General features: G+C 40.5%; 1 protein-coding gene across 20 annotated transcripts in view; it reads left to right on the top strand.

Annotated features, from left to right (window-relative positions):
- LOC119584458 (partitioning defective 3 homolog) overlaps positions 1–22,613 on the top strand; it is a 66,692-nt gene extending 44,079 nt beyond the window's left edge. For 4 of the 20 annotated variants that reach the window (XM_037933069.1, XM_037933070.1, XM_037933085.1 and 1 more), the window contains 30 exons: positions 900–1,106; positions 1,468–1,704; positions 2,070–2,258; positions 2,535–2,686; positions 2,865–3,065; positions 3,188–3,309; positions 3,435–3,664; positions 3,766–4,008; positions 4,528–4,569; positions 5,029–5,131; positions 5,274–5,482; positions 5,587–5,820; positions 5,923–6,033; positions 6,185–6,357; positions 6,490–6,576; positions 6,700–6,828; positions 7,136–7,227; positions 8,123–8,569; positions 9,279–9,452; positions 10,255–10,343; positions 10,610–10,748; positions 11,522–11,708; positions 11,854–12,061; positions 12,214–12,372; positions 14,830–14,928; positions 16,645–16,814; positions 17,615–17,689; positions 19,183–19,260; positions 20,496–20,704; positions 20,855–22,613. In XM_037933069.1, coding sequence (XP_037788997.1) covers positions 900–1,106; positions 1,468–1,704; positions 2,070–2,258; positions 2,535–2,686; positions 2,865–3,065; positions 3,188–3,309; positions 3,435–3,664; positions 3,766–4,008; positions 4,528–4,569; positions 5,029–5,131; positions 5,274–5,482; positions 5,587–5,820; positions 5,923–6,033; positions 6,185–6,357; positions 6,490–6,576; positions 6,700–6,828; positions 7,136–7,227; positions 8,123–8,569; positions 9,279–9,452; positions 10,255–10,343; positions 10,610–10,748; positions 11,522–11,708; positions 11,854–12,061; positions 12,214–12,372; positions 14,830–14,928; positions 16,645–16,814; positions 17,615–17,689; positions 19,183–19,260; positions 20,496–20,704; positions 20,855–21,186 — 5,127 coding nt within the window. In that variant the 3' untranslated portion in view covers positions 21,187–22,613. Of the gene's footprint in view, positions 1–899; positions 1,107–1,467; positions 1,705–2,069; positions 2,259–2,534; positions 2,687–2,864; positions 3,066–3,187; positions 3,310–3,434; positions 3,665–3,765; positions 4,009–4,527; positions 4,570–5,028; positions 5,132–5,273; positions 5,483–5,586; positions 5,821–5,922; positions 6,034–6,184; positions 6,358–6,489; positions 6,577–6,699; positions 6,829–7,135; positions 7,228–8,122; positions 8,570–9,278; positions 9,453–10,254; positions 10,344–10,609; positions 10,749–11,521; positions 11,709–11,853; positions 12,062–12,213; positions 12,373–13,263; positions 13,342–14,829; positions 14,929–16,644; positions 16,815–17,614; positions 17,690–19,182; positions 19,261–20,495; positions 20,705–20,854 lie in introns of all 20 variants that reach the window. The other 16 variants (XM_037933074.1, XM_037933075.1, XM_037933072.1 and 13 more) reach the window with 16 other exon arrangements.
- The last annotated feature ends 3,944 nt before the right edge of the window (positions 22,614–26,557 follow it).

Raw genomic sequence — 26,557 nt, 5'->3', positions numbered from 1 at the left:
GCCCAAGAGTGAGGATTTGGCAGCGAGGCGTCATGCAGCGGACCGTTGACCTCGCCCTTTCTCGTCTCATGCACATCCTTGTGGATCTGGCCGCCTCCCTCCATCTCCTGCCCCTTCTCCCACTCCTCCTCTTCCCTTCTCTTCCATCCTCTTCCTTTCTCGTCCCTCTTCCCTCCTTCCTCTTCCTCTTTCCTCTTCCTCTCTCCTCTTCCTCTCTCCTCTTCCTCTCTCTCTCGTTCCCTTTCCCCTCCATGGTCCTTTGGTTCTGATCATGGACGCAGCATAGGTCCCAAAAGGACAAGGATACGATTTTTTAAAATCGGCAATGTTCTGGGGAGTCTTAAGTGATTTCGTGGCGAGCTATCAGTATCGCACTGTTGGTATCGCCATGCTGTAATTTCCTTCATAATATAATTTAATAATTAAGTGGTCAGTCTCTCGCACACTCACTCGATCACTCACATACTTGTATATTTATTCACTCAAACACACATAGACTCTCATTCTCACGCCCACCTACACACGCCCGCACACACACCCATGCGAAGGCATTTCCTCACGGTTGATGCCCTCGGTGGCCGGCCTCCCATAGCCCGTGGGCCCAGGGAGCTCCTGCAGTATCCTTCGTCTTTGTGAGGACGCTCAGCCTAGGCTAGCTTGGCCGCGTTCCATTTTTTATGTCGCGCTTGATTTTTTTCGATGCGGTTTTGTGTTGGTTAGGGGTTCCATGTACAAGTTTCGTGTTTTTAATGCTGTGTGCTTGTATGCTTGTGGTATTTCTGTGTTTGTGTGGCTCTGCTTAAATATTATGTTTGCTTTTCCTTTTCATATTTATATTTGTCTCTCTCCGCTTGCATGCAGCTCATAACAGTAGAACTAACACGCCCTCCCTCCCGCAGCCATCGAACTCGTGGGTGACCGTGCACAACCTGAAGCAGCTGGACGGAGGCATCCTCGACCCGGACGACCGCCTCAACGACGTGGCCGACGACCGGGAGCAGATCATAGCCATCTACGATGAGCAGACGCACCACCACCACCACCACGGCGGAGACGGCACCTCGGCTTCCTCGGACTCGGAAAACCCTTCGCCAGATATTTTCCAAGTGAGTTTTGAGTATTGCTCGTGTTTTCGTGTCCGGAAGGCGAGGGCTGGGGTCCTGAGAAGGGGTTCTAGGTGTTTTTTTTAGGAGGGAGGGGGTGAAAAGCACCTGCCTAGTTGTGAAGGGCAGAGTAGATTGCATACCTTGAAATTATGAAATTATGGAAGGGCGTGTTCTACATACCCGCCACCAAAGCATGGACCTTTGACGATCTGTTGTGAGAAGTAGGTTGTGGCTTTCTTGCTGATTTTAGGCAGGTACTTTTCACTCTTAACGGACCCATCTGTCGTAACTTCCTCTCTGGCTTCAAATTCTACTTCGCCCCCCCCCCCCCGCAATGCCCTGACCCTTGGCCTCCCCGCAGGGCGTGGAGCACAAGTTCGCGCCGTTCACCCGCAACGACATCGAGATCACCGGCGAGGAGCTGAGCGCCACGCCGCCGCCGCTGCACGTGCGGCGCGGGAGCGAGCCAGCGCTCAACCGCCTCTCGCCCATCCCGCCCGCGGCCGCCGCCCCGCCCGACCCGACCAAGAGGTGGTCGGCCGCGCCCATCATCGAGGACCAGAATGCGCCGCCCAGCTCCACGCCCATGAAGATGGTTGTAAGTGTGCGCAGGGAGTTCCCAAATTCGTTTGTGACTCTTTTATGTTACTTTTTGGCGTTGGCTTGTTTGTTTCTGTTTTATTAATTCATTATTTGGTTACTTTTTACATTTAATTCGTTTTTTCTGTTTAGATTTTGAACCATTGCTTGGCTTTAACTATCTCAAGCATGACTATGGGACGTGTCTTGTGGAAATTTTATTATTATTATTATTATTATATATGATGATACGATTGTTATTATCGATCATTATAGCACTATCAAACATACTCTAAGCTCTCGCAGCCCACAAAGCGTTCATTAACTCGTTCCCCTCTTCCCCTTTTCTCCTTCCCTCTCTCTCTCCCCCGTTTATCTACTTAGATTCCCCACCTCTATGTCCAGGACGGCCACAGCTCCTACGAGGACGACAACGTGTTCGTGGACCCTGGGGAGAGGGGGGAGGGCTCGGGGGAGGAGAAGACGCCCTCCTCCTCCTCCTCCTCCTCCCACCACTCCGCCACCACCGCCTTCACCAGATTCTCTAGAGACACCAATAGATGTTCTGTTCAGGTAGTTGCAGCGCTTCTAGATACTCGTGTTTCTTTTTTCTGCCTGTTGGTTTTTCAATTGTTTCTTGTCTCTCTTTCGTTTTTCTGTTTGGTTTTGTTGTAGGACATGCGAGGTACTTACGTTTCCTCAAAGGCTCAGCAGAGCTTTGGAACCTTGAGATTGTTGTAAATGCAATTTATATTTACATTTTCCCATTTGCATCCCGTTTCCCTATTGAAGATTGATAAGCGTCGTCTTTAGGAATCTCCGGTTGACGATTGTTTTGTTTCCGCGCAGGTGCTGTCCGACAACCCGGCGATGGCGCGGTGGGCAGACGCGGCGGACCGAGTGGTGGGCACGAGCGAGGGCAGGCGGCGGGAGCCCCTGGGAGGCTCAGCCTCGTCCCCCATGCACTCCAGGGACCCCTCGCACGACGAGGCGGCCAACAGGTCGGTTCTCCTCTGGAGAGGCACGGGTCGTGCTTAGCTCTCTCCTGCGGGTTTTCTGTAACTTATTTGTGAAGGCGATTGGATGTATATTTGTCAGAATAGCAGAAAATCGCGTGATATCCATACAGCTGAACTCAAAAGCACGGGACCCAAAGTAATTTCGCGGTGTGGCTTTCAGCATCCTCGTGGTACTGAGCAACGACCGAGGCCCGCTGGGCATCCACGTGATCCCGAGCACGGACGTCACGGGGCACGACCAGGGCCTGCTGGTGGAGGGCGTCGAGCCGGGCGGACGGATCGCCCGCGACGGCAGGATCGAGGTCCACGACAGGATTATCGAGATCAACGGAAAACCGCTCAATAATATTACTTTCCAAAAGTAAGGAGCTCGACTTTCGTTGAAAGGATGATGTAAAGACGAACGTGCATTTTAAGTTGTATGAGTAAAATAAAACATATTTAATCTGTTTTTATTTTTTATTGATTTGTTGTTGCCTGCAGGGCTCAAGAAATCTTCAAAGACGCCATGTTAACGCCAGAATTACGGCTGCGTGTTGTCAAAGGCCAGAGGCAGGAGTGGTACGCGGGGCAGGCCGCGGAGCTGGTCGAAGGAGAGGAAAAACGTGAGGACGTCTGTCAGTTTTTTGTGTTGGCTATTTGTCAGACAGAAAATGGTCATATTTCAGCTTCATTTAAAGGAAAGAAACCGGGAAAACGGACTTGATTTTCTTATCTTTTACGGTTGCAGTCGTCGGAGGAGCCAAGGTCGCCAGCGTCATGTCCACGAGGAAGGTCCCTCCGGCGTCGCTTTCTTCGCGCACGCAGACCGTGATTCTGCAGAGCAACACGCGCAAAATCGGACGCAGACTCAACGTGCACCTCACCAAGGGCCAGCACGGCCTCGGCTTCTCGATAACCACGAGAGACAATCCCGCCGGTGGAGAAGCTCCCATTTACATAAAAAACATATTGCCAAAGGTGTGTACTTTCTTGGTGAGGGGTCGTCATTTGATTGCATATGTTTTTTTTAACTGGTGACAGATGCTGAGAGTGAGTGTGACCTTGGCTTCCCATTTCAGGGAGCGGCCATCGAGGACGGGAACCTCCGAATCGGCGACCGTCTGCTGGAGGTGAACGGCGTGGAAGTGACGGGGCGCAGTCAGTCGGAGGTCGCCGCCCTCCTGAGGGAGATCCCCATCGGAGGGGCAGCTACGCTGGCGGTGTCTCGGCAGGACCAGCGCAACGGAGAGGCTGCGTCGGGGACGGCCGACTCGACGCCGGAGACAGAGAAGCCCGCGAGTCCGAAGCTGCCGAGACAGCTGGTGAGTGGGCTCGGGTCGGGTCGCCGCGGGGCCGGCTTGCCTTGCGCTCGCTTTTGTTTTTTGGCCTTTGTCATGCTGTTATAGCTGCACTTTTTTCATATAGTCACATTGCACTGCTTAGCTCGGCGCTTTCCGCACTTTTTTTCTCAGTCGTAGGAACCTTGTTAACTGAAGTCAGTTCTTAGATGTTCAAGAAATTTGCCTGTTAATGAGTTGGTCTGATTAGAAATTGCTACTCAGACCCAGAGACTTATTCAACGATCCGATGCAGTTAACAAGAGAGTCCGCAAAGCTTTTAATCTGTTGCATTTGCTAATGGAGCCTCGTGAGTCATTTTGGACGCTGCGTTGCTCTGTTGTGTTTGCCTGGTTTCATAGAAAGTGAGCATTCAGTAGTTTAGTCGTATTAAGATGTGTCAATTCCAGTATATTTCTTGGTTCCGAACCAATAGATATTCAGTAAGTGCTAAGGCTTCCGACTCGGACCGAATGTGTTATTGACTTTGACATTTTGTTATAGGTCTCCTACCACCACCAAGACAGTCTCCCCTTCCTCCGCCAGGTATTATGATCCTTCTCCTCCACTCAGGCACTGTTCATAGAGGACAAGGTTGTAGAGAATTGATTATAGAGTTTTGCGAGTCAGTTGGGTGTGGAGACAGATTGTCATCACAGCATTTTGTGTGTAACAAAATTGCATCTTGTTTTTTATAAGCATTGCCTGAAAGATTATTAGTTCGGTGTTTGCAATGTGTATATAGCCTGCATTTTTGTGAGATTTTTCATTCAGTGTTTTGTTGGGTGATATCAGTATTTATGCTAATTAATGTATATATTTGCATTTTCTGTATTAGAGCTAAATTAGTTTCACCAATTTTATAGTTTATGTACAGTTTGATTTTTTCCATTCCCTTTTTTGTTTTACAATTTGCTATCAATAATCTAGCATTCAGGTTCTGAACAGAAATGGGGGACACCAATGCTTCGCCACAAACTAACTACAAACTTTGTGCACCAACAGCCGGCGGAGAAAGCAGCGGAGGACAGCCTCATGTTCCCGTGGAAACAAAGAGAAATCCTCATGTTCGAAATCCCAGTGCATGACTCCGAAAGAGCTGGACTGGGTGAGATTTTCTTCGCTTTTATATCGACTGATACTGAGAAATGAGTCCATTGTGATTTTTAATCCTGTAATATAGATGTGAGCTTCCTTTTGTCAGGATTTTCAAACATCCTTACTGATCGATCCAAATTTAATCTTCGTAGGAGTGAGCGTGAAGGGCAAGACGAGCTCGGGCCCGAACGGCTCGGTTGACCTGGGAATCTTCGTGAAGAACGTGATCCACGGCGGGGCCGCCTCGCGCGACGGCCGCCTCTTCCAGAACGACCAGCTCGTCAACATCAACGGGATGTCGCTCCTCGGCAAGCCCAACAGCGAGGCCATGAAGACGCTGAGGACAGCGATGCATCAGGAGGTGAGTGTGTGGTGCCTGGCATCAAGAAGGATGGGCGTGCGTCTACAATTGAATTGTATGTGCTGGTGAGGCGCAGTGGTTGAGGCCCTTTTTCCTTTCTTCAGGGTCCAACGCCGGGGATCATCTCCCTTACCGTAGCCAGGAGGATCGACCACAAGGAGAGGTCGAGCCCCTCTTCCAACAACAGGTCAGGTCGGGAGAGTGCCAACAGCCTCCTCACCAACTCCTCTGGTACTGAGACGCTGGGAGGTGCCAAGTCATCGCCCGCAACACCGACCCCCGACCATTCTGGCACTACTGATACATCTGATACAACGGTCATTTTTAATGACCATAAGGTAAGGAAGTGTCTCACTTGTTGCAATCCATAATGGAAACGAAGATATAGTATGACTTTGAGTACATTGTCTTGCTAATAATATTTTTTTAATGATTGGCAGTATGATGGAGATGGCCATGAAATAGATGCCAGTGATTTTGGCCACATTAACCCAGTTATCCAGAGACTAACTGGGAATAACGGAGCACTAAGAAATGAAAGTTATTATAAGGTATATTATCAATGTTTATTTTATAGCATACATATAATTTAGCTGACATAAGAGTGGGATGTCCACATGAAGAAAATATGTATATATATTGTTTATTTTTGGACGTTTTACTTGTTGAAGTTGTCTCATGAAATCTCTTTGTGCACAATAGGCAACACATGACACGTGGAACACCTCCCAGTTGCAGCAGCTGGTGATGCGTGGTGAAAGGGAGTCTGTGGCGGTGGGGGGGCCAAGCCACAATCCCCTTGGGTCACCGACTGTCAACCTGCCATCCAGAGACACCCTCATCATTCACGACGATGCCGGTAATCATATGTCAAGGTGAGGTTGGCAGCTTCTAGCACCAGTAGTCTTACGTGAAAGCTTGAGCTTCTTGTGGAATGTAGAGAATATGATCTTGGAGGTGTATTTCTCAGTTGATGAATATACTATCTCCGTTTTTTGTGATTACAGAGAAATTTGTCGCTCTGATGGTCCTGGGGCCTCCGCGGGAAGCTACAGTGACCACCCAAGTCAGTCCGACGATGCCTATACAAGCCAGTACGTATTTTTTACAATGTCAATTTGATGAGCAGTTAAACTTAAACATTTCTGTAGAATCTCTTGTTATCAGTAAGTCATTAAAGATGTATAACAATATGCCCTCCTTTTTTCCTATTTCAGAACCTCCCTAGAAGAAAATGCAGCAGGATTTTCTAGGGATCAATTTGGACGGCAAAGCATGTCGGAGAAGCGCCACGCCACCCTGGATGCCAAAAACACCGACACCTATCAGCGTAACAAGAAAGCGAGGTTAGGGATAGAGCAGGAAAGGAGTTGTTTTAAAAAATATTCCTCTTAATTATTTCAAAATTAGTCAACAGCATAAAATGTTGTAATGATAGTTTGGAATTATTAGTTGGATTTAGATTTTAAAGTGTAATAAGTTTTATACTTGCTTTTATGAGATGAGAATTTTGTCATTATAGGCAGTTTTTTAATCAATGACATGAGTGATTCATTGGAAGTAAAAGATTTTATGAAAGTTTTACAAAATTCCTCCATGATGAATATTTTTATCACCTGAGACTTATAACCACAATATCCTTCCCCCAAACAGAGAAGAGCGAGAGAAACAAAGGCAGATGATGCTGGCACAAGAGAAGCTTGCTGCGAGTCAGGGCATGGGGATGGGATTGGCTGCTATGGAGGGTAAGTGTCGTTGCCGGAAGAGAATTTCCTCCATGCCCCTTGGTAATTACTACTTTAATTCTTCAGGTGCTCTAAGTTTTAAATTTCTGTGGTGATATCTGAGGCCTATGATTGGAATTTCTCTAAACAGCATTTAACTTTCCTACCAGTGTAAAAGAAGGCAAGGTTTAGTCTTGCATTCAGGTTTTTCCTCCCTTACGTACACATCCTCCCTATTTATTAATTTTTGTTACATTTTTAAATGAAGAGTGTAAACACAATAACAGGAAAAGGCTTTCATTGCATATAGTTTTACATAATAGTAGATAACAGTAGACAGTGGTAGTAGTTTTGTGTTGAATTTATTAACAACTAGGTTCAGTGTGAAGTTGAGTATGTAGTTCATATTGTAGTTTTCTAAGGTAGAATTATGAGACATTTTGTCATATTACTGAGTCATGTAAAACTATGATGTATTTTTGGACAATGTATATCAAGGTATCTTTTATTTCTGAGACTAACTAACTTACAAAATTAATTTATTTGTATCCATTTGAGTGCTTGTTGTCTCCTGAAGAAGCTTACCAATTATGATTTTTTATGAGTCATGTGTTTATAGTCAACATATAAGTAATTTGGTGTTAAGATGCATTTACATTTTGCTTTTGATTATTATTAGCTGGTTCTAAGATACAGTAAAAGATTACAATTAAATGATATTACTTAATTGTGTAATGCATCTTTAAAGTTGTGTCTTTAAGTTGGTCAGCTTCTTAAACAGAAGTCAGTAACAATTAGTCTAGTCTGTTCATGAGTTAATTTTGGAGGAAAGACTGTCCAGTCCTCCTTTCTTGAACACGGTGACAGACTAGACTGAATGTTCTTGGCTAACCCTGGTATGGTATCTGTCCTTAAGGTGAAACACGAGAGGAGTTCAAGCCAGGGTCAAGGGAGGTTGGGATTGATCTGCCCACCCAGGATTACCCTTCCTTGAAGGCAAAACAGCCAGAACCCTCAAAGAAATCAAGCCTCAAACCCTCCCAACCAAGTTCTGTTTCAAAGAACCACCATGCCACTCTTGAGATCCCAAGACCCATTCTAAAGCCCTCCCCAAAACTACGCCAGAAGGCCAACACCCTTGTTAATGCTAGTCCAAAGGCAAAGTCCAAACAGCAGTATGTGAGGAAGGGGGGTTCTGAGACGCTTGACAGAACCGTGGGAAGAGGGAGCCTCAAGGGGCATTGGTCTGGGTACCCACGAGGCCCCTTCAGTCCAATCACACGGAGTCTTGAGAGAAATCATAGCAAAGGAAACCAGCGGACCACTTTTGGCCAGGACCTTTCTGCCATGATCTCAAACTGGGGTAACTAACAAGAGTAATGTGGTGCATGTTTTTTTTTTTTGCCTCTCGTAGTCTGGATAGTCACAAGATATATGATTTGTTTTCTTTTCTGTTTTTTATCCTAGTTTTATCTATATTTAAATAGAATTTTGCACCGTGGAGGGACATGAGGGATATTTGGTTTTGGTTGTATGGCTTGATTTGTTTTGCATGGGGTTTGCACTGTTTCTTTACTAATTGACTAATTCTCACACCTGACATATATTTGACTTTCTAAAGCATTGCATTACTCTACTTTGTGTTACACTGATGTTCTCAAGACACCCTGTTCTGTTAGGATTATTTTTTCACCTGTATGTGCTATGATTTTTCACTGCACTTTTTTTATGATATTGCATATATATGGTATATGTTATAATGTGGTATAGCATCAAGATGGGCCTGAGGAACAAGAAGAAAGCATTACTGAATGTGGATATGAATGTTTTGAATGGAAATGGATTTGTACATATGAATATAATATCTTATAATACTATTAATATCTCTCTGCACATGTTTGTCTTGTTATACTCACAGCTTCCCCCAAACCTTTCACCTTTCCTCACCCCCTACCCCCCCACCCCAAAAGAGAAGAAAAACATAGCTAGCATCACAGAGAACTTTATGTAAGAATCCAGATAACAAGAAAAAGTACTTACACAAAATCTCTTGGTTTTGTCTTATTGTGTAGCTGCCCGTAACCGAGAGTTATTGAGTCGAGACGCAGCTGTGATGGGGGGGAAGCTGCTGGTCCGGGCCTCGTCGGACGAATCTCTCGCCTCTCAAAACCTCCAGCGCACCAACAGTCACGCACATGAACAACCCTCCTCCTCCTCCTCTCAGCATGAGCACTTGCCACCACAGGGTAAAGGTTGGGGGGTTATATTGGGTGCTACAATCTCAAGAGGAATCAATGTTTATTTTTTATCTGGTTTATATTTTGTTTGCCCTCTTTCTCTCTTTCCCTCTTCTCTTTCTCATATGAGTGTTGGATGCCACATTATCATCAGCCATCCCTCACTTCTCTCATCTTTCGTTTTATTCTCTGGTAGTCTTTTTTACTCTTGGGAGCTTTTGCAGAGAGAATGGTCTCTTTATATATATATATATTTATATATATATATATTTTTTTACATATATGTGTGTCAGGTTCGATTGAAGAATCCAAGTATTACATTTTTTATCAGAGGTATGTCATAGTCAGTGTAGTTTGTCAGATGAAAGAATAAATGGCAGCAAGATAAACAGTGTCAGTCCCTGAGAATGAATTTGAAGCTTAAACTAATATTTACCAGAAAGTTATTTTGCATGGAGTCTGTGATGCATTAAATGTTTTTGACATTGCCTAACAATTCTTAACAATTCTTAAAGTTAATACCAGTACTTTGTATATAGTTCTGTTATTGTTTTGATTGATAATACATAGAAAAAAGAATATAGGATTTTAAAGTTTTTTTTCTGTTATTGTAAAGTTTTCATCCCAATTATAAATGACAACCTGAACATCATTCCATAATAGCAACCATAATTTGCTTTCTTGATGCATGATAACAATGCATGTGCACCATGATCAAGTTGTCAGCTGTACAAGGGATTGAGACAAATAAATTAAATGTTTCCTTTACACACTTTCCCAAATTCATATAAATCATATAAATAATCTCCAGATGCCCTTCGATCTCGGCTAGACGTCGGTCCAGGTTTAGGCATGAAGAAGTCTTCAAGCCTAGAGTCCCTGCAGACAATGGTTCAGGAGGTAGGGACAGGAAAACTTTTATTTATGGTCTCAAAGGTGCATAACTTTGTTTGTTTAAAATTTGAGTGCAAGTGTAAATGGTGTAAATGAGTAGACGAGAGTTAAGTTTGCTATTTTTTCTTTAATGGAAGAAGTTATTTATATTAATTATTTTTTTTATAAGGTTTAGCATCTTAATAGTTTTATTGCCACAGCTGCTATAGATTTATCTATTTCCTTGTATTTATTCTAGGAAAGACAGAAAATTTATATTAACCTCCTTCCAGATGGCACTCGAAGAAGAGGGCCACCGCATGGGTTCGGGCAGAGTGCCAAGAGGCCGTGGGTGCAATGAGAGCTTCCGGGCTGCCGTTGACAGGTCTTATGATGTCCCTCTCACCGGTTTAAGAAATAAGATGGAAACCCGTAAGTGTTAGAAGTCTATAAGATGTAAACAGTTTTGTATTATTATCATCAGTAAGAAGTATAACTAGATTTCTTGTACAAGTTTGAGAATGTAGTTTGATATATATACTCTCAGACTGGGTGTTTTGTTGGGGTAGATCCTAAAGTAACACTTCTAAAAAAGTAATGAATCAAAACCTTTCTGCATATGGTAGATTGGTATAAAAGAGGATAAGTTGTCATTGAAGGGTAGTGCAGTCACTGTAATCCAACTCCAAGAGACAATCCTAATAGATTCATGTTTCTCTCCATCTTCTTGACTCCTACCCTACTGTGCACCGACACCGACAACCCTACTCATGTTCGTTCGGACCTTTGGCTTGACCTTCTATGACCCGATGGGGCCTGGATGCTCAATGTTCCTTGATCCCATTGGGGATGTGACCTGGAATCACCTGACTGTGGGGCTACTTGTGATGAATTGTTCATACATTCACCATTTCCTGTGGGTAACACCTGACCAAATTTGTGCATTGCTTGCGTGCAATTTGCCTTTTTCGACATCTGATGGCGGTGGATCCTGGCACCCCTTCCTACGACTGCTTGACTCCATGTTTTTCTTGATTTTGTGCTTTCTTGTCCTTGGATGTTGCTGTGGTGTTCCTTTCTTTTTCCATGCATGTTCCAACTGTTGTGGCAATTGTTGCTTATCAATGTTGTTTTTTATTTTGTTTTTGCTTCTGCTGATGTGTCTTCTGAATGTTGTGCATTTTGTCTGTGCTGATTTCCCCCAGAAGATTTTTTCTCACATGAGGAATATTTTGGATATTTAGTTGCAGAAGAAGAGTCAGAATCCAGCGGCTCTGGTTTTGGCAGAGGCAACAGTCGGCAGTCATCAGTGAATTCTGCTGTCGATGATAAGTACAAGAAAGTTGGCAAGAAGAAGCCAGGAATCTTCAAAGGACTTGGTTCCATGTTCAGGTATTTGAAATGCATTATGTGATGTGAATATATATTGTAAAATATACATTTATTTTTACATCAGTATATTATTGAATATTTAGATGATAATATTTTATCATAATGGTACCTTGGAATGCATTACTAATAAACTATCATTTCATAGATTTGGAAAACACAGAAAGAGTATCGACAATCCCAATGGCCTCACGAGCAAAGGTGATGGGGAGGCTGACCGGTCAGAAGGTCGGACAGAAGTTGACCGTGCAGAGGTTGAGAGGCTGGCAGCTGCGAGACGTCTGCAGCAGGAAGAGCATGATCGCATGCAGGAGCAGTATAGGCGCATGATTGAAAACACTGCTCGCAGCAGTCAGGTAAAACATTCGTCGTCCAATAAAGTAGTAAGAGGATCTTCTTTGGTCCAGTCTTATTTTTTCCATGTATTTGATAAAAGTTGCTTTGCATTATTTATCCAACTGAATATTCTTCTACTTGCATTTCAATAAGCTTATCCCACAATTAACAGCAACAGCAGCAACCTCAGATGAGACCAGATGAAGGAGAGCCTTCTCGGTCTGAGAGGATGCATCAGCTGCGTGCAGAGCATCAGCGTCGCCATGCACAGAGGAACAGAACATATCCTACAGATGACCTAGAAGAACGATATGAAAGTGCGATCAAACAGGTAAGAATGATTGTGGTATATGGCTTTTTGCTCCTTTTTTAACAGGCTTGATCGACTTCATTACAGAGAAAGATTGCTTATGATGGGCAATAGCCTTTTTTCTTGTTTAAGCATTTGCCTCAGTTTCATGAGCATTTGCAGTGGCTTCAGAAGTTCTGAATTCTATACTTAAATGTTTTTTTCAATTCATTGATTTTAATAAAAGCTTTCTAAAGTGTCTTAAGTAAGGCATTGTAGTTGCATGAAAAGGGCTTTAGAGGGACAGAAGCAGTTTAATGGTAATTATCCATGGTTTTTGCAAAATCTGTTGATATTGTCTGATCTAAAATGGAATCTTCTGGTAACATAAAAATAATGTAGGTATTGGTTCTCTTCTTAAAGTTTTGATTGTCCGCTTATATTAACCAACTTAAAAGCCCAACTTGAAGACTCACACACTTTCCAGCTATAACAGTTACAAGTATTCCCTTTTTTTGTCTGTGTGTTTGTATATGACAAGGTGTAATAATATCAGAAAATTGGGATGCAGTGTAAAGGTGATTGGCATGTCTTTTAACTTTTTCATGTTTAAAAGATACTAATGAATTCTAATGTTGGTGTCCCTTGAAGCTTTTCATGTTTGTGAATGTGAATATGTCCCATGGCAAAGTCTGGCAATGCACCATAAATACCAACAGGCCCACAAGTAGTTTCTTTAAGGCTTAAGGAATTACAATTTCCTCTAACTATTCTTTGGGAGAATCATGTTGATATGAATGCGTTTCTGCATTTCTCTCCTTAGTAGATATGGGCTTCATACATCAGTTGGTATTTCATGTTACAGAGTCAGATCAGCCTTTTAATGTCCAGTTCTGTGCAAGTGTGCAACGCTTTTTCCCAATGATGTTACAGGTGCTCGGAGAGAGCGGGGACTCGGAAGCTGACAAGGCTAACAATAACACGCTTAACTCAACTGACACCAAGCCGCAAGTAATGTCCGAGAACATTGTGCATAGGCGCTCCAAAACTCCCAAACCATCTTCCTCATCCTCTTCCTCTGGCAATTCTAACAAAACAAGAGGTGCTGGGAACCCCAATAGACACTCTTTCCATGGGACGAGTTCTAGATCCAATAGCACAGGTGGCACAGTCAATCGCAACTCGTTATATGTGTCTTGCATCAAACCAGTTGCTGATTCTCCATCCCCTCCTCTGTCTCCCACTTTGCCTAAGCCTGGTCCACCTCCATATGTTCCCCCACCAAACAGATACGTGTATAATGATGCTATCTATTCTAAGCCATGTAAAGAACCTAAGAATACCAGTGAAAAGTCCTTGCATTCTCAACCTCCAAGTTCTGTCAATGATGAAATGCAAGTCAATAACCTTTCCAATTTCATCATTCAGAATTCACTGTCAAGGAAGCCTCCCCTTCCTCCTAGAAATAGGCCTGTGAATAACAACTATAAACCTCCCTTGCCTCCTTCAAATCCAAAGCCAAAAAAATCTGCTAGTCCTTCTCCAGTGCCAATGAACCAAATGATAACAAACCAAAGCTCTTGCAAGAGTTCTAGTCAATCATCTGATTTTAGTCAGCTGAACCAAATTAACCCCAACTTTACCTTTTCCTTCTCGAAATCCGTTTCTGGAGCTGTCACTGTCTCTCACTACCCCTCAAGTGACCCTCCTAGTGCAAACCCTCATGGGGATGTTGCAAACAGAAACTTTATCAATCAGAACCTGGGTCAACACAATTCGACTTTTACGGTGTACAGCTCTAACAATTCATGCAATGGTGGTGGTAACATGGGAATGTCTGGTGATAGTGGTAGCAATAGAATGGTGGCGGCGACATCTGTGAATGGTGGAGGAGCCACTTATCCCAACACGAATGGCAGCAACTGCATTCTTAGCACAGCAGCCCCCCTTAGCAGCAATAGCAGCAGCAGCAGTACAGGGAGTAGCAGTGGTGCGCCCCGCACTAACTCCCTCCCGCGCATGGGTGTTAAAGGAAAGGCAGCAGCCATGTCTGCCCGAGGTTCTCCTTGCCCCCCACCTCCACCCCCTCCCAAAGCAGCCCCCAACCCCCTCGCTGCCCTTCGATCTACTGCCATACTAGACAATAGCCTTTTTTGGGTAAGGGTGTGGAACTAATGCACCAGCTTTTTTGCATGTTGCCTGCTCGTGCATGGGAGTTTGCCTTTGTCTTTCTTCCACCTTTCCATTTATTTTGTTATTTTGATTTCATTTTTTCCCCTTTTATATTTGATACATGATATGTTTCTTTAAAATTCAGCTCATTTTCAGATAATGGAAGACTATCTGCAGCATGCCAATTTCAAATGAATTAATTTTCTTTGTCCATTATTGCAGAGTCTCCTTTCATACTACCTTTGTTTGCACTGTGCTGTTATAACCTCATTATGCATGAGCCTCTTGAACTTAAGTACATACACTGCATGAATATGTGTATTGCAGGGCCATAGACAGGCAAAAAGCTATCCTGCGCCTCGCTCACACAGGCGTTCTCAGAGCCAAGATCTCATTGTTGAGAGACGTGCCTTGAGTCGCACTGAGGTAACGGGACCTCATGTTGCATAGTTTGTATGCTGCTTGTTTGTGGCCATGCATTAGCAAAAATTACATAAACTCTGAAAATAATTTTTACAAATTGGATTACAAGATTGATATGTAAATAGATGTATGCATATATATATATATATATATATATATATATATATATATATATATATATATATATATAAGTATATATATGTATATATAAGTATATACATATATATGTATATGTATGTATAAGTATATACATATGTGTATATGTACATACATACATATATATATATATATATATATATATATATATATATATATATATATATATATATATATATATATACACACATACATATAATTGTGTGTGTGTGTGTGTGTGTGTGTGTGTGTGTGTGTGTGTGTGTGTGTGTGTGTGTGTACTGCATGTGTGTGTGTGCGTGTGCATGTGCTTGAGTATGAGTGAGTGAATGTGTGTGTGTGTGTGTGTGTGTGTGTGTGTGTGTGTGTGTGTGTGTGTGTGTGTGTGTGTGTGTGTGTGTGTGCATGCACCATATATTAAAATATGTACAGAAACATACAGATATAGAGATAGGAGCATATGTATATATATATATATATATATATATATATATATATATATATATATATATATATATATATATATATATATATGTATTTATATATGTATTTATATATATATATATATATATATATATATATATATATATATATATATATATATATATATATATATATAAATATACACACACACACACACACACACACACACACACACACACACACACACACACACACACCACACACACACACACACACACACATATATATATAAATGTATATATTATATGCACACTTATTTGTGAAGCACACGCCACAAACATGTGCACGCATATGCACACAAGCACATTCACATGCACACACTCACTCACTCACTCACTCACTAACTCACGTACACATGGACACACACACAAGAAATAAACAAGCACATACACAAAATTACATAATAAGCAAAAAACAAAGTGACCTACACACACGGTAGTATAGTATGTGTGTGCTTATGTGTAATATATTTTTGATGCTGATTTATTTAATTATGCTACACATATGATCTTCTCTTTGAATTATGAATTATTTTGTGAATGATTTTTTTCTGCTATTATTTTTGTTTAGTATTTTTTGTGATGATTTTGTATTGAATGAGTACATTACAGTAGTTGAAATATAAATAACATATTAAAGTATTTAGGTATTAATTTTTTTTCAATCATTTTTGTTTGGTGCTATATTTGTGCATTTTGATATTGTATATAGATTTTATTAAGTATGATTCTATAACTTTTACCATATGATATTATGCCAGATATTAGATGATACGTTTATTAGTTTTTGTTTGTTATGATCTTCAAAGTTTTGATTTACTCTTTTTCTATTGTTCATTTTTTCTCATTCTCACTCTTTAAAAATGAAAACTTGCTGATATTTGAAGTAAAACATTTATTGATATTTTTCTCTCCAATAAACCTGAAAATGAAATATCATTAAACCATATCCAAGAATTGTTGACCTCAAGTGTAACTCTAATCAAATGTATTTTTTCTATTTCCTTCACAATGAGTTATTTCCTTCCACCAAATATATATATATATATATATATACACATGTACATGTACCTTGGTCTAATGAAAACATTTTGACCACCAGCGTCTGGACCCCGTCCCAAGTGAGCCCAAGCCAGACATCCGGCACATGCGCTCTCACAGCTACGACCTCTATGGTGACAATGGCGGTCGGCCCGGGAGTCGCACTGCTTACGCTGATCCCCACAAATATTCTCATTATGTCAATTATGAACAGATACAACAGCATTTACGGTAAGAGGTTCTGCACTAATCCAGTCTCTCTCCTTTTTTGTGTTGCTTCCATGAGATTGTACTGGCATCTGGAAGTATTATGTATCTCTTTTTTGTTGATTTCTTTGCACTTGTTTTAGCCTAGATGTCAAGTTTAGCTGTTGCCTTTTTTGTCTCAGAAATGTCTTGTTGCATTACACATAATAGCAAGACCTAGAGTAATAAGAAGCCCTTTTATTACTTAGGAATACTTCCTTTTATTAAACAACTAAGATTTCTAACCTCTCGGTGTTGGTGTTGGTGGTGGTGACATGTAGTTGCTGTATTCAGATATGAATATTATATGCAGGGATTATTGGTAGCACCATAAATTAGTACAACATTAAACATCAGAAGCAGAGGGTCCATTCTGCAAAGACATGGGGACTAGAAATGAAAGTGACAGTTTAGTTTATAGATAATTAACTGTTTTCAGTTCATGAAAGACATACAGTGCTAACAAAAAATACAAGATGAATAATAAGTAATTTTTTATCATTTGGATAAAATGTACTAACACCTACACAGTTTTTCCTGTTCACTTGTTACAGTGTACATACAGCATTACTTATACAACAAATTCTGTTCTTTTGAAGCAATAACAAATATCCATAACCCCTACATCTGCTACTGGTGTGTACCAGAGAGAACTGCTTCAACTAACCATTCTAACTATCTAACATCTAATAGTCATGGTGATTGGTCTGTAGCTGTAGCTGTAGCAATATCACATAGTTTTGTCTTAGAACATCACAATATTTATCTTTCTATTTTGCATGCAGCAAAAACAAGGAGCAAGAAAGGCTAAAGAAACTAGCTAGTCAGCAGTACCAAGACTTTCGGGAAAAGCAGACTAGGTGAGATATCCTCTGTTGTAGTGTCTTGTAGCTTTGTTTAACATGCTGGTAAGGAGGTGAAAGTATTCTCTTCTTTTTTGTGATAAGAAAAAAGAAGCAACTGACACAGAATAGCCCCACAGACTTACAGAGAGGGAGGCCTGGAATTCGTAAGCATGTGTTCACGGTCCTTGTTCATTGATTTGTCAGTCTTATTACTTTCACCTTTTTACATTTTTGTAATTAGATTAGTAAGTCGTGTGTGCTAGTGCACCTGATTTATATTTACCCTATTATATGTTTGTAGTACTTGTGTTTCATAATTTCTGCTTGTGTATAATTTTGATTTAAGTTGTATTTGTTCTGTTTTTTTTTTTTTTTACTTTACTGCTTTTTGCTGGGGAACATGAAGGTCCATGCAACTTTAGTGTCTTTGCATGTATTACCAAGTAGTTTTTAATCAGTCGTTCTACCAATGAAGCAGAGATTATGCAGTTAGAAAAAAAGAGATCTTAGCATTGCTTATATATTAGTAAGTTGTTATTTTATTTTATGTTGTCTTTCCTATATATGGTTTGGTGTTTTCAGTTGCACTGATTACATGTTTGTGGGGAACAGATTTGGGTTTTCCTTTTTTTGTTATGATATTATGCTGTTGTTGGGTCTTGATGGATATTTATTGATGATTTTCCTTTATTCATTCCTGACTGTTGATGGCATTAAAAAATTCCTTTTATCAAACAGATTTTTTCTTTCTTTCTATTTTTTTTTTTTTTTTTTTTTTTTTTTTTTTTTCTTTCCTTGTTTTGTATATATAGGATTTATACATCCCTTCATTATCATTTTCTTTAGGTGTTTAGACATCAGTAAATATGGTTTGGTGTAACCCAGAATTCTTGAAAGTGGAATATCATTATTTTATTGCCATCACCATTCAGTATTTTGTGATCAACAGGGGGACGGATGTGTTGAAGATGGAAATATGAGTCATTCATATCACTAAAATGTGTCCGTTTCAGAGAGATGACTGCTCTGATTTCTCAACATTCACAAATGATTCTCACAAAGGATTTATAATAATTTTCATTTTACTTGTTACCAAAGGATAAGGCCATTCTAAATAATAAATCCTTTCTTTAAGTGAAAACCATATTAAATTGACCATACGTCATACACACGCACATGCCCACGCACACGCACACGCCCACGCCCACGCCCACGCCCACGCCCACGCCCACGCCCACGCCCAAACACACACGCACATGCACATGCACACACACACGCACACGCACATGCACACTTTTTTTCTTTCTTTCTTTTTCTTTTTTTCCCTCCTTCTTCTTTTCTTCTTCTTCCTTTCTCTAATTGGAATGGATCATGAGAACACAATCCAAACCCTTAGAGTACATCCAACACAATCCAAACCCTGTGGATGACAGTGTTTTTTTCTATGATTTTTTGGTGTTGGTGTTGACTAACAATACTATGCACCCCCTCCCCTCGTCCAACCGCAGACGGCAGCAGGAATCCTCCCCTACTACCTTGTTGCACAAATTGGAGGAGACGTTTATACACGAGTCAATAATTGCAAGGTATACAGCATGTATATGTGAATGCATGAGCCCGTTTTATAATGGAGGAAGACATGATGGGGGCATGTCTTCTTGTTTTGTTTTGTTTTTTTATGTTTTCTTTTGTTATTTTGATTTGCCTTGTATTTTCTTTCCCATTTCTTTTCTCTTCCTTTTCATCTGATTTTGTTTTGTTGCTTTAGTTGCACTTGTTATTATTACTGATATTATAAAAGAAAAAAAATTGTTTGTATCTATATTTTTTGTTTGTTGATATTTATTTTGCTCTTAGAATTGTTTTCCATCATTTCAGTTTATTAGATTCCCTTCCCTTCCTTTGAGAGTAGCCAGTTATATTCTTGATTTTCAAAAGTTTTGTTTGTCTTTAGTTGAGAAAATGAAAGCAAATGACAGTGCTTTCCCAAAACAATAAAGAAAAAAATAACTGCCTGTAGATTCACTCTATTAACTTTTGATTGCTGTTTTGCCACTCAGCCTGTATATAAAAATGAATTTGAGATCTTACATTCCTTTTTGCTTCTCTGTGAGCATTAATTTGTGAGAATAAATGGAAATATCATTTCACAAGGCAGTCATAAACTAACCATGAACTGGTGAATGAGGTAGGTTAATGTTTGATTTGCAACTTTCTTCAAAACATTAGTTCATTCTGCCTTGTGGTCATTGTTCTTTATAAGTTATTACTGATATCAAAAACTGTCAGCATACATTATATTCAGGTTGAGAATTACAGCTATATATAGTACACCTGGCCTGGCACTCAGATAGTAGATGCAGTGCACATTGCAGTCAGAATTACATTGGCTAAAAAAAAAAAAAATCTATTATGTGAGGAGATCACTCATTATGTTAAGTGCTTATGAGAGAAACTAATATTGGCAGTGTTTCTGTATTGGATTTCTTATCAAGCAAGTTGTACAGTACTAACAATGCTCTGTAACTTTTCTGCCTGATATGGTTATTTATCAATATTTATAAATCATTATTTATACTTCTATCTTTTATGACACATAAATGGATTTGTTTTCAGTTTCAGTTTTCTTTGCTGTTGATATATACTTTTCCACTAGATTTTCTTCAATCTTTAAAATGAAGTGATCTATAAGGTTTCTTTTGCTTCACAATTTGATTCTTTTTATATTTTTATTGATTGCCTTTTAAAATTGCCATAAACCTATGATCATCACCCAGTGAGAAACTGTAACTCTAACTTGTGGAACCCTTAACTGCAACAGCCGGGAAGCGCGCGAGTACCAGAGCCAAAGAGGGCCTCGTGACTCTGCGAGAGAGCACCAGCACCGCCCCGTTAGCAACTACTATGAGTACGAGAGTGTGCAAGCCATGATCTCCCATGCACAGGACAACAGCAGCACCTCCCTGCCACGAAGACACCACCCTCCTCCTCCTGGACCACCTCCAGTCGCTGCTGCAGCCGTCGCTAAAAGTCAGTGTTTATAGTTGCTGTCATGTTTGCTTAGTTAATATTGTTGGTTTTAATTTTTTTGTTTTCTCTCCTGTGCTTCTTTGAAACAAATGTTGTATTATATTATTAATGTCTTTTTTTCTATTTATTAATTAATTATTTACTTTCCAGATGCTAGTAATAACAATGCCAGCCACAACAACAATTTGTTCCCAGGCGTATCTCAGCCACACCACATGATGATGTACAAACAGATCTCTGGCTCCTCAGTCCACAGTACTCATTCTGCGCATGGAGGACAGATGGGCAACTACGGACAGACTATGTCAAACATGGGGCACAGAGGGCATAATGAGCACTCTCGTGACATGCCCCATCAAGAGGGCCTTTATGGGTCAAGCTATCGACCTGCGAGCCACTACACAGGGCCGCACCATAAACCTCCGCCGCCACCACCACATCACCATACCACCACACTCACAGTGCCAGGTTCCAAAGTGTGAATAATGCTGACGCAGGAATACATGAAGGTGCTGTAGGACTTTTGTATGTGTGTGTTATGTGTGTGTGTGTCTGTGTATTTGTGTGTAAATAAATATTGGCTACTTTCCTAATCTGAAGTTTATAATAAACTGATTAATTTATTGAAAATCAAAAATATAGATTGTGCATACATAGGAAAGTAAATTTTAAAATATGTATATAATAGTGAATATAGTGACAGTGCTGTGAAAACTGGTGTACAAATATTTTTTATTGTAAAATGTGGGGTGAGCTCCCATGAAATATATAGTGGGGTGTTGTTACTTAATATATGAATGCCTGTGTAAACGATATACAGAACAGCATTCCAGAGTGTACAGTGCATGTCATCGGAAGGTCAGAAGGTAAACAGTATCTTCATCGCTTTAGTAAACCATTTCTATAGAATTTCTAAGGGACCAAATGAGCCTAGGTTCTTGAATATTGTCTTTGTACCTGGATGATGTGCAACAGTAAGCCTTCATATTTAATTTATACGTCTTATTTTTTAAAATGATAAAATGGTTAATAATCAAAGGTAATTTAATATATCTCATAGAAATGATGACCTTATGAGTTCAAGGTTGCATCAGTCTAATGCTGTGAGTCAGTCACAATTGTTTGGAAAAGAAATTTGAGTGAGGCAGCTCCTATTTAGAGCTTTGCTATATTTTATCAGTAAGTTAGGTTTAAGCTTTTAATGAAATTTGTATTTTTAAAAGTGCTCCAAATTTCTTTGGGTGGTGCCTTAAATGTTACAATGGATGAATTTTAAATCATCCATAAATTAGTCTGTCTAAAAACCCAGGAACCGACTCATCGCACGATTTGTGTAAAAAGGCTAACCTGACACAGTTTCTGTATGACCTATGATAGTGCATACATGTAGACAAGAGTGAGTGAGAAAGAGAGATTTTTATAGTCTGTATATTGAACAATATATATTGGGATTTGCAAGAGAAAAAATCCATTAAAAACTTTTTAAATTTTTTATAGATGACCCATTGTGCTTTTTAGAGCTTTGACATAAAAAAGAATCCTATTTGACAAGTGACTCTTCTAGGCTCTATTTTATATTATATTCCCACTCCTGAAGAATTTAAGGTGTGCCAAAGTGACAAAGAGTTACATTCCTGGGTAGGCTTCTTACCTGTTCCTCTGGTTGTTCTGGCCTCATTTGGGGTCACTTACGGCTCTGTCAATGGTGTACATATTTTGTAAAACAGTTTTTGTATAAAGTCAAGTACAGTGCTTAGGTCTGTAAGATGCAGTTTTTATACTATGTAAATTAAGGCAGCTCTGACCTGCTGTGCTGTGTCGTATTGTGCTCAAGATGCAGCTCTTGTTTTTTTTTTATGTATTTGAAATTCCTCCAATACTCCAAAGGAAAATAAAGGACAATTGAGTATAATGTGTTTTATTTACACTTAGCATTTTTTATTCATCTGTCACCTATTATGGCACTACTGAATGCAGTATGATATAGCAGCTTTCTTTGTTGATACAGTCATTTTTACTGTACAGTATACTGACATGAGTCTGACACAATTAGTTACTGACTATGTACATGCATAAGCTCAGGTGTATATCATCACTGAAACATTCACATGCAAAAGTACATTGTAGATATTCTTGAGAGACAGGATGAAGTTTCAGTGATGGAAATTTATGTGCCTATATGGCATCATCTATAATCTAGCACAATAGGCCTGGCATATCCAAGTGCCTGGTAGGAACACACTGAAATGTACCTGAGTAAAACACAGACATCACTCTGATGAGAAGAAACCACAGTGTACTTACTCTATTAAAAAATTCTTAGTTTTCTATGCTACTGGCCACACAGTAAAGGAACCATGAAGTTTATTTGAGTCATCTCATGCTCCAACACATCACCACATGGCAAACAGGTGGGGCCAACTCAGTCATCCTCTCTAATATCATGATGATATGAGATGAGAAGCACAACTGCTGCATGGGACTGAGTCGTACACGCAAATAGTCACCCATCGCAACTGCAGTAGAAGCATATACAAGATGGGGAGCTGATGGACCTCAACGTATCCTCCGCTCATAGCTGTAGAAATGGTACGAAGCCCAGCCCCCAGGACCACAAGAAGCTGCCATCATGTGACAAGCAAGCTACGGTTAGGCAAGGGAATGTGAATGACACAGGATGAATGGAAGGGAATTAGTGTGTCTGGGGAAATAAAGTAAGGCCTCAACTCTTGCATGAACTACTAAAGCCTGACTTAGTAACACTGACAATTAAGCATGTGTTTAATTGTTTTCCAATAAAGTCCACTACAGCAGAGGTTCTCAAAGTGAGGGTCCCGATCCCCAGAAGGATCGTGAAATAATATAGAGGGGTCACGAAATCCTGTATATATATATATTATATATATATATGATATATATATATATATATTAGATTATATATATATATAATATATATTATATATATATATATATATATATTGTAGTATATGTGTATATATATTATATATATATATATTATATATATAATTATGTGTGTGTGTGTGTGTGTGTGTGTGTGTGTGTGTGTGTGTGTGTGTGTGTGTGTGTGTGTGTGTGTGTGTGTGTGTGTGTGCGTGTGTGGTGTGTTGTATGTATGTATGTATATATATATATATATATATATATATATATATATATATATATATATATATATATACACACACATATAATGTGTGTGTGTGTGCGTGCGTGTGCATGTGTGTGTGTGTGTGTGTGTGTGTGTGTGTGTGTGTGTGTGTGTGTGTGTGTGTGTGTGTGTGTGTGTGTGTGTGTGTGTGTGTGTGTGTGTGTGTGTGTAGATATAGACAGAGAGAGAGAGAGAGAGAGACTAGTTTGATAGATTAGAGCGTCTGTTCCCAAAGTGGGCGGCACCTCCCCCATGGGGATGGTGGAAAGGTCTGCGGGACGGTGAGGCAAAAGAGCCAAAGAATGGCAGTTGATTTTTTTCTCTCTCCCTCTCTTTTACTTCTTAGTGAGTTTCAGCCTGATGTTGAGAAGCTGACTTCCCTGCACCAAGTACATCTACCCCATAACAATCACTGTGAAGACAACGAAATGTGTCTCTATGGATACTGGCGAGATGTTGATTTGCCGTCCATATTGCTGACACAACTAAAACTACTTAATGAATTGCTTTACTGAATAAGGTTTTATTTGTGAAATTAATTTTTGTGCTTAATCTTGTTTTCAGTTTGAGGTATACCAAAAGATGTGTGTTTGCATGTATGTATGAGGGGGGGGGCGCTAGGAATCCACTTGGAACCTAAGGGGGCGGCAGCCTGAAAAGTTTGGAATAAGCTAAACTAAATTTTACGTCGTAGTCGACGGCGCGACACATCGAGCGGAGAATCTTGAGGGTTAAATCACTGTGGGGAAACAAAAGCTAGTCCAGTGTGAAAAAAAAGTTAACACTGCAATATAACCTTTGCAAGCGTTAAATAGTTCGGGCTTCATGTGTCAAGAACTGGAAGTTTGGAGGATGAAGATATAGGATAGGAGAGGCGGTGAAAGGCGGAATGAAAAGAGTTAGGAAAATAAGGTGCTGAGTATAAACGCAAAGAGGGTCTGCAAAATGATGTAGTTGTACCGACTGTGTTTTCGGCAATAGAAATTTTGGGTATGTAGGCTGCAGAAAATGACGCTTCAGTGTCCTGTGTATATAAGTGTCTGAGTAGCATGTCTGGGCTGAAAAGGGACCGAGTGAAAAATGAGGAGGCGTGAACGAGGATCATACGATCTGATGTGTGTACAAGAGGAACGCCAGTAGTACGGCGGAATATTGTAATCATCATTATTATCATTATTATCATAATTATTATTATTATTATTATTATTATTATTAATTTACTCTATTTATGCAAGGAATGGCCGGGGTTAACATCCACTGGCGGTACTGGATTTGAACGTAGGTCAGCAAAGTTACTAGATGAGATTGCAGCCACTGCACCACAGGATAGGATAGGGGGAAACAAGATATACAAATGCATGGGGAAAGACTCAGAGATATGTCCAGCATCCTGTCTAACCTTCGTTGTTGTAAGGAAGCTGGAAGGGGAGCACAGGTTTTGGGAAAGGGCAGGGTAAACCCGACAGTAACTATGTTATCCTGTTCAACCAACACCAGCTATAGGGTCCTGCTGTTGAAGGGTCGATATAAAGTGTCCACTTAGTCCAGGTGGGCAGAAGAGCCTCACTGCGGATCTTTAATCCTACATTTGCTTAAGAAGGCCGCACCTAAGCGTTTGCCATCCCTCTAATAAGCATAGAAAGATCTGGTTTTAACATCAAGTAAAATACAAAGAAATCGCAACCAGCCGCAAAGTGCTGCAACCTTGGCATAGGTGGGCTTGCATCCTACATGATCAACACATGAGATTATATCTTTGACAGCAGATGTAATTCTTCTGTTATGAATTTAATGATAAGTGGTGATGTATCACTCTGCTTAATATCAGTAATGACAACAGTGATAAATTTGAAAATGTGATAAGGATTATGAATATAGCAGATAATGAATATTAGTGTAATCATATGTTGAAAATTATACTGGCTATAAGTCTCTGCACCCTTGTACAATGGCGTGCAGGGGTAGTCACACTGGTTATCACGACTTGACTCTTTACCATGAAGAGTTCTACACAGTGAAGGGAGCACACGAGACAATGTCTTGGGTAAGCGTTGGGCGCGGGGTCGGGATCCGGCTAACCGGACCTAGGGGGCGAAGGCTGCACTGACCGCATCACCTCGAGCGCTGGAAACGAACTGAGTAAACCTGGATCATCCTCGGGCACAAGCGGTGAGCGTCCACCGGACACCTTGGCGTGTTTGTTAGAGATTTATATTGTTTCAACTACAACGAATTTAATGCGTTCTTCAATTGTTATTATTATGGACATCATTTAATTTTATCTGGTTCCTCCCCTCCCCCGATCTGACCGCACTTTCCCTTTCCCTTCCGGTCTGTTGGGATGTGGAAAGGGCCAAGAGATGACCGCTCGTTTTTCCCGTAAAAAACACAATTTTTATATAAATTAATTATTTGGATATAACCCGGGGTTGCGTAAATCGCCTAATAGATTTACACTCTGACATTACCATAGTAGGTACAGGTAAAACCGAAGTTATTCGTTCGATCGGCAACTTTCGAGTCGGTGTGACCCGCAGTTACGTCCGTTCATTAATGTAGGACTAGGGTTTAAGCTAGAATCGTTATCCGCTTACTAATCACGGCATTCTCACCCACTAGAAGTCACTTGCATGTTTTGGGTAAATCCCAAGTGATCGTGTGATTTGTGATAGATAACCATAGCGAAT

This window comes from Penaeus monodon, chromosome 18, assembly GCF_015228065.2.
Source record: "Penaeus monodon isolate SGIC_2016 chromosome 18, NSTDA_Pmon_1, whole genome shotgun sequence".
NCBI lineage: Eukaryota > Metazoa > Arthropoda > Malacostraca > Decapoda > Penaeidae > Penaeus > Penaeus monodon.
This window is presented reverse-complemented; position numbering and strand designations above follow the sequence as displayed.